A 13917-nucleotide genomic window follows, 5' to 3' on the forward strand; every position below is an offset into this window, starting at 1 on the left:
AGATCTACTCACAAATAATGTCTAAAGAAAGCTGTGTAATAGCCAGTGGGAAGTTGTTGTATAACAAAGAGAGTTCAACTCGAGGATGGAAGATGCCTTAGAGGACTGGGACGGGGAGGGTGGGGGGGACTCGAGGGAGGGTGGGGGGGGAGTCAAGGGAGGGAGGGAATACGGGGATATGTGTATAAAAACAGATGATTGAACTTGGTGTACCCCCAAAAAAATAATAAATAAATAAATAAAATTAAAAAAAAAAAAGAAAGCTGTGTAAACAGAAAATGATAACGGAAGAAGGCAGGGACATTCAGAAAGGAAAGAATGATGAAATGCTAGAAATTGAGATAAGCACAATACACTTTTACCTCATGACTTTCTTTAAGGGTTACATTTACGCTGTTCAGAAATTTAGAGACAGCGGTGAAAACAGATCTGGCTTTTTTAAAAAAGAGTCTTTTCTGGAAATGGGGAAACTGCAGACTGATTAATACTCCCAAATGTAACATAATGCAACTGCACTGTAATCTCTATATTATTTCATTTTTTACAAAATACATCTATGTAACTTTTTTTTATAAATAAGTAAATTAATTAATTTATTTTATTGGCTGTGTTGGGTCTTTTTTGCTGTGCGCAGGCTTTCTTTAGTTGTGGTGTGCGGGCTCCTCATTGCTGTGGCTTCTCTTGTTGCGGAGCATGGGTGCGTGGGCTTCAGCAGTTGCAGCACATGGGCTCAATAGTTGTGGCTCACGGGCTCTAAAGCGTAGGCTCAAAAGTTGGGGCGCACGGGCTTAGCTGCTCTGCGGCATGTGGGATCTTCCTGGACCAGGGATCGAACCTGTGTCCCCTGCATTGGCAGGCGGATTCTTAACTACTGCACCACCTAGGAAGCCCTATGTAACTTCTATATGTAGTCAAAGGAAGAGGAAGTGTATAGGATTTTAAAGGATTATGCCTGAAAAATAGGCCTGGGTTTCAGGATGAAGGTTGCAGTAAGAGTGGCAGCCTAGGAGCGGGTGTGGATTAGTTGTGATATTAGATCAGCAAGATGGCTAAGACTGTAGTACAGGGATGGCTGGGAGAAATTTGGAGAAATTGCAAGATATAAGTGAAAAACAGGGAAATGAGGTGACTGTGTAAGGGTATAGACTCTACCCTGTAGGCACTACAGTGTCATGGAAGGTTTTCAGGAAACAACATAAATGAATCCATACTTTATAAGATCATGTGTTCTCAAGCACAGAGAATAAACAGGAGAAGAGACTGAAGACAAAGAGAGATTATTAAAACCATGCCACTGAGAAGTAATGAAGTCAGTGGGGATGAATATGAAGAGCTGTGTAGATGCTGCTGTGAAGGCAGAGCCAATATGATATCCACCTGAATGTAAGAGCTACTGGCATGAGAAGGGAATACTGAAGATGATCCTTATTCAAGATAGGGACTCTGGAGAGAAGAGCTGCTCTGAAGAGAGAAGATAAATTTGGCATTAGAAATGCTGGGTTTCCTTTTTTAATTTTAAACCACTTTATTGAGATATAATTGACATACAAAAAAGCTGTATGTATGCAGGAAAACAACTCAATGAGCTGGAGTTAAGTATACACCCAGAAATGTTGGTTTTAAATACTAGATTTGTGGAGAGATGATCACCAGGTAGCTGGAAATTCAAGTTTAAATATTAGGAAAGAGGTCAGGATTAGAGAAATAGATTTAAAGATATTTGCATAAGTTCACTATTTCCCATGACATACCTTCCTCCCACATATACAATCAAGCACACTCAAACATTCAAGTTAAACATTAAGACTTCCTACATAACAGGTGTTATGGTACCATGACAGGTACTAAAGCTACAAAAGTGAATAAAACATGGTCTCTGATTTCCAGGAACTTACATTCTAACGTCTGCAAAGGTTTTCTTGTTTTGTTTTGGTCAAAATCTCACAGTACCATAAAGTATATCTGCTTCTGCTCACAATGTGTTTCTACTCCTCTAAACTTTATTTATAAAAGGGGATTTTATTCTCCAAGTAACATCAAGAGAAAACAGCAATTTCTGACTAGTGAGAGAGTGATGAGGAGGGTCACTCCAGGTGATACCCTTTTCCAACCTCAGCCTTAACCCCAAAAGTACTTCCCTTTTCCTAAAATGAATTTGTTAAGGGTAATGTTAAGAAAATCAACAGCTGTCAATTCAGTCCTCAGTGTTTTGGATTTGTAATGTGCCAACAGCCCCATGCATACTCGAAGGAGCAGACTGTTCTACAGTTCTGGCACACTCCCTGCTCTCTGGATTCTGGAAAACTTCCTTCTGCCATAACCCTTCTGTGAAGGAATAAGCTGGTCCAGCAGGCCTGGGTTGTTTAAATTCCGAAAATTCCCAAGAAAGGTATGCTTTCAGGATGGGCTTTCTGGCTTCTTAGAATGTTCTGTCAGAGTGTTTCTGCATGTCTGAGGCCCTGGGCCATACTATATGACTCTGTCTGGATGGTTTATGCTAACAAGGTCAACAATTTATGGTCAACATCTGCTTTTTCTCTGGAGGGGGCTAGAGCTTAAATAACTGAGGTCAATCATGCAGGTGCTACATGCTTACACGACTGACCCCCAATAAAAACCCTGGATGCTCAAGCCTGAGCAAGCTTCCTTGGTTGGCAACATTTTGCATATATTGTCACACATCATTCCTGGGTAACTGTGTCTCACATGACTCCACTGGGAAAGAGTACTTGGAAGCTTGACCCTGGTTTTCTCAGGACGTGACCTGTGTACCCTCACTTATTTTATCCTCTCTCCTTTTTTTGTAATAAACTTTAAGTGTAAGTATAACAGCATCGGAGTCCTATGAGTCCTTCTAGTGAATCGCTGAGGTTAAGAGTGGTCATGGGGACCCCTGATATAACTTCCTTCAAAGTCAGGAATTTCTCTGGTTTCCAGGAAATATCTGAACTTTACTACTCTACTTACTTTTTCTGACATTTGTCAGGGTCAATCCCCACAGATCAGTTAATTCCAAGATCTGACCTGGTCAGTCATGATTGAGAGGACACTGACATCAGCAGTTCAGGCAGAGGGCCATGTCTGACTTCCATATTTCACCAAGCCAAGCTGTCAAGCCCCAACAATGGATGCAGACACGGCAGGTCTTAGCTACTGCTTAAACGGCTGAGAAAAATGGCACAGGCACCTCACCATTTTATATACCACCACAACCAAGCTGCCAGTAGGATGGGGCAATAACACCTCCCAGCAATTTTCTGCTGTCAACCCTTCCTATCATCTCCTTCTCAGAAACGATATACAACTCTGCATGGATGTAATCCCCACACGATTGCAGGGGAGAAGTCCCTGTCCTGACCGTAGAACAAGGCTCTTAGATAGGATGTGACTCCACCTGGGAGGTATGTCACAGATAAATGATTTCAATATAAAAAATGCACCTACAGTAAATTCTCTATAAAATTCACTCTCACTCACTTGTACTCTGACTTCTTGAGTGGGAGAGAAAGAGTTGCAAGTATACTGTATGTTAAAAATTACATATAACCCACAATGCTCCTTATATGTTTCAAGCATGAAGTACGTATTTAAGTTGTTGATTTTGTTAGCTCTGTGCTCTGATGTTCTCTGGTTCCTGCCTCAAATCTGTGACCTCAAATCTGTGACCATCAGGTCTCTTTATATTCTAAGAGAAGGCTTTGAGATTTCATCAACCTAGAAATGGGTCACATATGCTATGTAAATGATACACACTAGTCTTAAAATGGCTCAGAGTCACAGCACTAGATAATAGGAAGTTAAATATATTCCCATGTTACCATTTCTCCAAGTAAAACTGCATGTCTCAAATATGTACAGAATGTACGCTTGTAGTGCACTGACACGAGGGGTAGACAAAGGCCAAATCCCTGCCTTATATAGGAACTAGTAGGCCAGCATAAAATTTCTATCACATATTAACATAGGTATTTTACGTTCTTGAGAAAATCCTAACATTATTTACAAATCTCCTCCAGAGCTTCTCACCTAGAAACAAACCACTCAGTGTAACTAGATGTTTAGTTGAGGGCAAGCAAAAGAAGCAGAGAAACAGTGTGACAAGACCTATTGATACTAATGAGGCTGGTTGGCTCTCCCTTTTTCTCATTGAAACAAGCGTGTGTGTGTGTGTGTGTGTGTGTGAGAGAGAGAGAAAGAGAGAGAGAGAGATACATATATTTTTAAAGTAAAAGGAGCATTTCAATTTTGTAAGCATATTTTCTGTAAGTGCTGATGCTATTCTTATTAAATAAATTTTAACTGCTTGGAATCCCAGGCACACACTCAGGTTCATTCCCTTTCTCCTCAGGCAGTTTTGACAATCCACACAACATTTTCATTTTAACAGTTCTCATTACTGGTATCGTTTAATACTTCAGGGTTTGCTCAAGTCAACATTGGTCTTGCTGATCCTGCAAACATTATGTTGACACAACACAGTCTGAATCCATAGCTACTAAATGTAAAAAAAAAATTTAACTATTCCTTCACCCAACATGTCACCAAGTACTAAGAACAACTCTATCTGTCACTCAGTCCTGTCACAGAGACACAGCACTGGATAGACATCAAGTGCAGGGCCTTCCATGGAATCCCACTCCCTTCAGTAACAGTGGCATCTAATCTGTCCCCAAGCCACCCATACATACTGCATCTTCTCAAAGACATCTGACACCTTATACTCAACTTTCACTGTGAAGGTGAAAATATTTACTTGTGAGACACCTTGTTAAACACATCTGACTCACTTCCTCATTAACAAATAGCCCTTTACCACAAGTAAATCTTAACTAACCAGAAGACAGAAAAGTCTTGCCCTCAGAAGGAACAATAAAAAGCCATTCATAATAAAATTTCTTCTTAAATTAAGCTTAAATGTCTGGATGAGTCTAAGTTATAAAATAAAATATCTCTTTACCTGATTGGAAAACCTCATGCTCACATTACGTTGATTTTGTAGTGGGACATAACGCTGAACAGGATCAATGTCTTTAGGACTAATTAATTCATCAACTGAAAAAAAGAAGAAGGAAAATGGTATGATCAAAAATGTATCTGTACAACACTGTAAACCAACTAGACCTAATACATGTTTATAGAACACTCCATCCAACAAGAGAGGAATATATACCCTTCTCAATGAGCATGTAACATCTTTCATATGCTAGGCCATAAAATAAGCCTCAGTAAATCTAAAAGGAATTAAATCATACAAAATATATACTTTGATGACTCTGAATGAAATTAGAAATCAATAACAGAAAGAAGTTTTATAAATTCACAAACATACTAAAATTAAACAACACACTCCTAAATAACCAATGGGTCAGAAAAGAAATGAAAAGGGAAATTAGAAAATACTTTCTGATGAGATGATTGAAAAAGAAGACACGACATACCAAAACTTAGGGGATTTAGGTAAAGCAATGCTCATATTAAATGCTTAAATTAAAACAGAAAATTCTCAAGTCTATAATCTATATTTCATGTTAAGACAGCAGATGAAAAGAGCTAACTAAATCAAAAGCAAGCAAGAGGAAGGAAACTGAGTGGAAATTAATGAAATAAAGTATAGAAAAACAATAAAGAATGTAAATGAAACCAAACAGATTCTTGGAAAACTCAAAAGTTGACAAACATTTAGCTAGACTGACCAATAAATAAATAAATAAATAAGAAATAAGACTCAAATTACTAAATCAGGAATGAAACTAGGAACATTACTACCGACCTTAAGGATTACAATAGAATACTTTGAAAATTGTATGCCAACAATTTAGATAACCTAGATGATATGGGCAAATACTAAGAAATACATACATTACCAAAACTGACTCAAAGAGGAATAGAAAATAAGAACAGATGTGTAACAAGTAGTGACTGAAACTTTCCACACAAAAAAATGTCCAGGACCATGTGACTTCATTGATTAGTTCTACCAAACAGTTAAAGAAGAATTAAAACCAATCTTTCACAAAATTTTCCAAAAAACAGTAGAGGGACACTTCCCAAATCATTCTAAGAGGCCCGTATTGCCCTAATACCAAAATCAAAGACACCACAAGGGAAGAAAAGCACAAATCAAAATCTCTTTCTGAATATAGACACAAAATTACTCAACAAGAATACTACCAAACCAAATCCAGTAACATATAAAAATGATTACATAACATGATTAAATGGGACTTATCCCACAAATGCAAGAATGGCTTAACATCCCCAAATCAGTTATTGTAATACACCATACCAATTGAACAAAGGACACAAAAACTGCACAACCATCTCAGTAGTCACAGAAAATAGCTGACAAAATTCAACATCTTTTCATGATAAAAAGCATTCAACAAATTAGGGATAGACAGGAACTTCCTCATCCTGATAAAGGGCATCTATGAAAAACCCATGGTTAATGTCACACTCAATGGTAAAAGTCGGAATGCTTTGCCCCAAAGATCAGCAACCAAGACAATGATGTCTGCTCTTGCCACTTCTATTCAACATTGTGCTGGACATTCCAGTCATAGAAATTAGGCAAGAAAAAGTAATAAAAGACATCCAGATTAAAAGGAAGAAGCTACAGTAATTAAGATAATGTGATACTGGCATAAAGACAGAGATCAGCGGAATAGACTGAGAGTCAGAAATAAACCCTTACATGAAGGTCAATTGATTTTTGACAAGCGTGCCAAAACAATTCAATAGGGAAATGAATAGTTTTCTTCCCCACACAAAGTACTGGGACAAGTGAATATACAAAGGCAGAAGAATGAAGCTGGACATCTTCTTCACACCACCTACAAAAGTAAATGCAAAATAGATTTTAAAAGTTAAATGTAAGAGCTAAAAATATAAAACTGTTAGAAGAAAATATAAGAGTAAATCTTTGTGACTTTGTATTAGACAAAATTATATCCAAACATAAGTAACAAAAGAAAAAATTAGATAAATTGGACTTTGTCAAAATTATAAGCTTTTATGTCTCAAAGGACACCATCAAGAAAGCAAAATGACAACCCACAGAATGGGAGAAAATATTTGCAAATCACATATCTTGCAAGGGACCTGTATCTTGAATACATAAAGAACTCTTACAACTTAACAATAAAAAGACAAATAGCCCAATTTAAAAATGGCCACGCTATCTAAATAGACATTTCTCTAAAGAAAATGTACAAATTACCAAGAAGCACATGAAAAGATGCTCAACAACATTAGTCACTGGGAAATGCTTATCAAAACCATAATGAGATAACACCTCCTACCCATTAGGATGGCTAATATCAAAAAACAGACAAGAGTAAGGGCTGGAGAGGATGTAGAGAAATTAGAACCCTCATACATTGCTGGGTGGAAGGCAAAATGGCATACTTTGGAAACTAGCCTAGAAGTGCTCCAAATGTTAAACACAGAGTTACCATATGACTTAGCAATTCCACCCCTAGGTATATACCCAAAGGAAATGAAAACATATTTCAAACAATAACTTGTTCATGAAAGTTTACAACAGCATTATTCATAATAGCCAAAAACTAGAAACAACCCAAATGTCCATCATTTGATGAACAGATAAATCAAAGGTGGTATATCCATACAATGGAATGTTATTCTGCCATAAAAAAGAACAAAGTGCGGGAATTCCCTGGTGGTCCAGTGGTTAGGACTCCACACTTCCATGGCAGGGGGCAGCTGTGATCCCTGGTCGGGGAACTAAGATCTGGCATGCCATGTGGTGCAGCCAGAAAACAAACAAACAAACAAAGTGCTAACATTGGGTGGGCAAAAAAGTGCCCTTGGTTTTTTAAATAAAAATAAAAGACATATTTTTCATTTTTACCAAGAACTTTATTGAACAGTGTATTCACCCTTTTGTTCCACTATCTTCTGCCATTTTTCAGGCAACTTCATAATTTCATCTTCCCAAAACTTTTTATCTTTTTGAGCAAAGAATTGTTCCAGGTGACTTTTACAGTCTTCCAGGGAATGGAAATTTTTTTCAATTAAGAGAATTTTGTAAAGACCAAAATAAATGGAAATCTGAAGGTGCCATGTCTGGTGAATACTGCGGATAAATCAGAACTTCCCAGCCAAGCCGTAACAGGTTTTGCTGGTCATCAAAGAAACATGCGGTCTTCCTGATGGAAGATTATGCATTTTCTGTTGACTAATTCCAGATGCTTTTGTCGAGTGCTGCTTTCAGTTGGTCTAACTGGAAGCAGTACTTATTGGAATTAATTGTTTGGTTTTCCAGAAGAGGCTCATAATAGAGGACTCCCTTCCAATCCCACCACATACACAATATCACCTTCTTTGGATGAAGACCAGCCTCTGGTGTAGTTGGTGGTGTTTCATTTCCCTCACTCCACAATCTCTTTCATTCCACATTGTTGTACAGTATCCACTTTTCATCCTCCATCACAATTTGTTTTAAAAATCAAACGTTTTCGTTATGTTTCAGTAAAGAATCGCATGTGGAAATACAGTCAAGAAGGTTTTTTTCACTTAACTTATGTGGAACCCAAACATCAAAACGATTAAGCATAACCAAGCTGGTGCAAATGATTTTCAACACTTGATTTGGATATTTTGAGTATGTCAGCTATCTCCTGCTTGGTATAATGTTGATTGTTCTCAATTATTGTTTCAATTTGATCACTTACCAATTTCAACAGGTCTACCCGACCGTGGAGCATTGTCCAGTGAGAAATTTGCAGCACGAAAATTCACAAACCACTTTTGACAGGTTTGATAAGTCATAGCACCTTCTCCATATACTGCACAAATCTTTTTGTACATTTCAGTTGTTTTTACCTTTCTTGAAAAAATAAAGTATAATATGCTGAAAATGTTGTTCTTTTTCTTCCATCTTCAATATTAATATGGCTACACAAAAATTCACCAATTTTGATGTCTTTTTTTAAATGCACACTGATATGACAGCTGTCACATACAACCTAAAAAAATTGTTTCAAATGAAGTTAAAGACAAGTAAGTGCTACTAGAAGCCATCTTACAGAAAAAAACAAATGAACCTTTTGGCCCACTCAATACATAGATGAAATCTGAAGATAGGCTAAGTGAAAACAGTGAGTCATAAAGGCTATACATTATATGATCTGAGGTATATAAAATGTCCAGAATAGGTAAATCTATAGAAATAGAAAGTAGATGAATGATTGTCTAGTTCTGGGGGAAGGATGAAGAGATTAGCAGTACGTGGGGAGTGACTGCTAAAGGGTATGGGGTTTTTTTTTGGTGGGGCGGTGATGACAATATTTTAAAATTGACTGTGGTTATGGTTGTACAACTCTGTGAAATGCTAAAAACTACTGAATTGTAAACTCTAAATAGGTGAACTGTATATAATTTTACCTCCATAAAGTTGTTCTACAATAAAAATAATGTACTTGTAAGTGTCAAGGAAGAAAACTTCATTGAGGGAAGACAGTGTTTCCTGACACTAAATTTTAAAAGAGATTTCTGAGATGGAGAATTTTTTATGGGGCACTAACCAGCAAGAGGGTAATGTCTTCAAATGCTGTTGTACTATAAACATGGAAGCCTTTTCCACATGGTAGTTCCTTGTGGTAATTTCAGATGAAATACAAGGATACAACAAGGAAGGCAGGGGACTTTCCTGGTGGTGCAGTGGTTAAGAATCCACCTGCCAATGTAGGGGACGTGGGTTCAATCTCTAGTCCGGGAAGATTCTACATGCCAAGGCTAAGCCCATGAGTCGCAACTCCCGAAGCCTGTGTGCTCTAGGGCCCGTGCTCCACAACAAGAGAAGCCACTGCAATGAGAAGTCCACGCACAGCAACAAAGAGTAGCCCCCGCTCATCACAACTAGAGAAAGCCTGTGCACAGCAACGAAGACCCAATGCAGCCAAACAAAAACAAAACAAAACAAACAAAAACAAACAAAACAAACAAGGAAGGCAGTTTAGAGTGTTTGGGAAGGGAGGATAGGAAGAAGGTACTAAGTCAGTGCTCTCTGCTGTTTTCTGCTCTAAGGCACCTCAGACCCACTGACACCTCAAACCCACTGCACCTCAGCAGGGGTTCTCTGTGGGCCTGAAGGAGATTATGCTGGGAAGGGGTGAAACCCTGAAACGTAATTCTGCATAACCTCTTTGGAGTGCAAGTTGGCAGTATCTATGCAAATTTAAAGCAAGCATAGTCTCTGACCCAGCAATTTGCACATCTTTAAAGTTTCTGTTATGCTCAGACATATGAAAGTTAACTGAATAATAAATCAAAAAAGAGACTCCAACTTCTCCTAAAGTGAGTCTGCACACGTGTTTATTTTTACTGCACTTAAGCTGTAAAAATGTGCTCATTTCACTCCTGATCTTCAGTTCTATACTGATCATGTAAAAACATGCTGAGTTTTATACAAATTCACCTGAGTATAATATTTACTTAAAAAAATTACAGCCCATTTTCCATAGCTTTTTAGGTACTGTTTTCAGGCAGTGAATAATTCTGAAAAACAGAGGAGGGAGTCAACCACAAAAATGCTAGTAAATTCTTTGCAGCATTGGGACTGTTTCTCATTATATTTCTATTCTGAGGTAATTTCAGGGCACATGTGCAATGTTATTCAATAGACAAAAATCACCAAAGGTGTTTTTAGTAATTCTTGGAAGATGTTTTCCATAATAATAACAGTGATAATAACAGAATAACAAGAAAAAGGAGAAACAGCAGCAGCACGGCCACAGGAGCCGCCACAGCCTACTGCCTCTGCAACAGCAGCCACAGCAATACTTACTGCTTTCTCTGTTCCTGGCATTGTATAAGCACTTTGCATACATTAATCCTCACAGCACCCCTATCATCTTACAGATGGCAAAATGGAGGCACTGAGTGGAAAGCAACTTGCACATGGCTAGAAAAATGACAGAATTTAGATTCAAACATAGTAGTCTTTTTCCAGAGTCTGGGCTCTTGACCACATACTAATCTTGCCCTATAAGAATACTGACATTCTATACACAGAGGGAAAGATAACCAAGAGGAGGACACAATAAACAATTCAGACCTTAATATGTTATTGTTTTCCTACCCCAATCAGGGAGCATAATATAGAATGTTCTCTCTCACTGAAAAAAATATACTTTTGCAAAATTTAAACCAAGTCAACATAGGCTTGATTATGGCAAATAGTGACATATAATTTCAATTTATTAATATTAGCTTAGTTTATGATACAGGGTTGATTAACACAGTGATATTCTAAATGGGAGCAAATTATCTCCCTATCTCATTTGTCTAATCGTTGTGATGTGAAAAAATTTTTACTCCAACAAGCGTTTTACATAATTAATGTTTCACTGTCATTCTACAGAAATGAAGTTGTATCTTTATTATTTTTGTTATCTATAAATGACGACTGATAAATTAAGAAATCTTATGTCCTTGGAAAGCATAAATGCTAATTTATTAACAGTGATATGAATCAAATAGTTAACTGAATCTTTTGAAAAAGCTTATTTCTTTGCATTTCCTTCTCATTTCTCTCTTTGTTCTAAACTTGTATACTAGCTTGATGTACAAACTTATACCATCTGCTCATCTATAACCCACAGGCTGTATGCTTCTTACTCATGGCTATACCCTGCTACCTTGCGTAGCACCTGGCATTTGGTAGGCACTCAAGGGAATTATTAAACAAAACAATAAATTGGTGGGTTAACAAATCTGGGTACATTAATTGCCATAATCACTGATTTCCATAATGGTAAAAGTAATAAATACCTTAAAAGGTCAAATTAATAGACATTTTTCCCCCCACTGCACTGATTTTGATCATTTAGGAGGCAAAAACAAAGTTCTTCATTGTGCCAATTCTACAGCGCTGGTTTTCTGGGGAAGAGTGACATCCCTGAAAGAACTCACACCAGCCTAATTATAGAATATTTAAAACAAAAAAAGAGAAACAAGGATATGAGAGCAATGGCTTTCTACATTTCACAGTACATTACCACACCTCACAGAATCAAGCATTTCTATAAATAGGGAGAGCGGTCTTTAAACCCTAAGAAGACACATTAGGTTCATTAATATTTGCATTTTTATGCACAGAAAGGTTTATGAAATTTGTCAATAATTTTTGAGGGTAAAAAGAAAATATTAAAAAAAGAATTTTTGTCTCGTGAATGAAATGACAGTTTAAACAAAATTTAACAAAGCAAGTACTTTTTTTATCATGACACAAAAATTACATAAGACATACAAGGCCCAGCAGATAATTTATGGGGTAAAATTATGTGCTTCAAAGCCTAACCAATTGTTTTGTTTCTTTGCATCAGTCTTTAGTTGGCACTCTGCTTAGGTTGTTTTTTTCTGTTTTGAATTTTTGTTGGTTTCCTCTTTAATTGTCTGATTGTGTTCTGCAGTTCTTCTGTTTGGTTGTTCTAGTGCTTTATGTTCTACTGGGTTTGGTATTTGCTTTTTCTTGCGTGTATGTGTTTCCTTGATTCAGTATTTGTTTGTCTGACTTAACCTTTTACCATTAGTCTGGGGCTTGGATAGTCATTTTTAATGCCCTTTATTGCAGGGATGAGTGACCTATGGAAGCTGGATTCCTCGATCAGAAGTCAAGTCGGAGGCTCTGGGGAGGGAGAACTGAGTCCAGGACGCTAGACCACTAGAGGGAATATTAATTGCAGAGAACTCTCAAGGAGGCCTCTATCAGAGTCTAAGACATGGCTTCACCCGACTGCCTGCAACTGCCAGCGCTGGATACCTCACACAAAACTACAAACAAGACAGGCACACAAACCCACCCATCAGCACACAGATTACCTAAAGCCATACAAAGCTCACAGGTAACCTAAAACACATCACCTGACACAGCACTGCTCCTCAGAGGGAAAAGACTCAGATCCACACACCAGAAAGCAGGCACCAGAACCTCCCATCAGGAAGCGTACTCAATACACTGTACCAATCCCAAAACAGAGGGCAGAGACTAGAAACAAGAGGAATTACTATTAGGCAGCATAGCAAAAGGAGACATCAAATGCTATCAATTAGACAAAACGAGAAAAAAAAGAAATATCCTGCAGGCAAAGGAGCAAGATAAAAACCCACAAAACCAAAAAAATGAAGAAGATATAGGCAAACTGCCTGAAAAAGAATTCAGAGTAATAATAGTAAACATGATCCAAAATCTTGAAAACAAGAGAATATACAAGAAACATTTAATAAGGAACTAGAAGAACTAAAGAACAACACAATGAACAACAACGTAATGAACAACACAATAACTGAAATTAAAAATACTCTAGATGGAATCAACACCAGAATAACTGAGGCATAAGAACGAGTAAGTGAGCTGGAAGATAGCATGGTGGAAATAACTGTCCCAGAACAGAAAAAAGAATTAAAAAGAATGGAAGACAGTCTCAGAGATCTTGGGGACAATATTATGCACATCAACATTCAAATCACAGGCATCCTAGAAGAGAAGAAAAAAATAAGGGGTCTGAGAAAATCTTTGAAGAGATTATAGTTGAAAACTTCCACAACATAGGAAAGGAAATAATTAACCAAGTCCAAGAAGCACAGAGAGTCCTATACAGAATAAACCCAAGGAGAATCACAATGAGGCACATATTAATCAAACTGATGAAAATTAAACACAAAGAAAAAATATTAAAAGCAGCAAGAGAAAAGCAACAAATAACATATAAGGGAAAACCCATAAGGATAACAGCTGATCTTTCTACAGAAACTCTGCTAGCCAGGAGGGAGTGGCAGGAGATAATTAAAGTCTTGAAAGAGAAAAACCTACAGCCAAGATTACTCTACCCAGCAAGAATCTCATTCACAATCAATGGAGAAATCAAAAGCTTTACACACAAGCAAAAGTTA

At 37.4% G+C, this 13917-nt stretch overlaps 1 protein-coding gene across 6 annotated transcripts in view; it reads right to left on the bottom strand.

The window, feature by feature from the left end:
* The window catches only part of PHKB (phosphorylase kinase regulatory subunit beta), a 225674-nt gene that overhangs the window by 75812 nt on the left and 135945 nt on the right, over positions 1 to 13917 (bottom strand). For all 6 annotated transcript variants that reach the window (XM_057713036.1, XM_057713037.1, XM_057713038.1 and 3 more), the window contains one exon: positions 4958 to 5052. In XM_057713036.1, the coding sequence (XP_057569019.1) occupies positions 4958 to 5052 (95 nt within the window). The remainder of the gene's footprint in view (positions 1 to 4957; positions 5053 to 13917) is intronic.

Source organism: Hippopotamus amphibius, chromosome 16 (genome assembly GCF_030028045.1).
Source record: "Hippopotamus amphibius kiboko isolate mHipAmp2 chromosome 16, mHipAmp2.hap2, whole genome shotgun sequence".
In the NCBI taxonomy this organism is placed as follows: Eukaryota; Metazoa; Chordata; class Mammalia; order Artiodactyla; family Hippopotamidae; genus Hippopotamus; species Hippopotamus amphibius.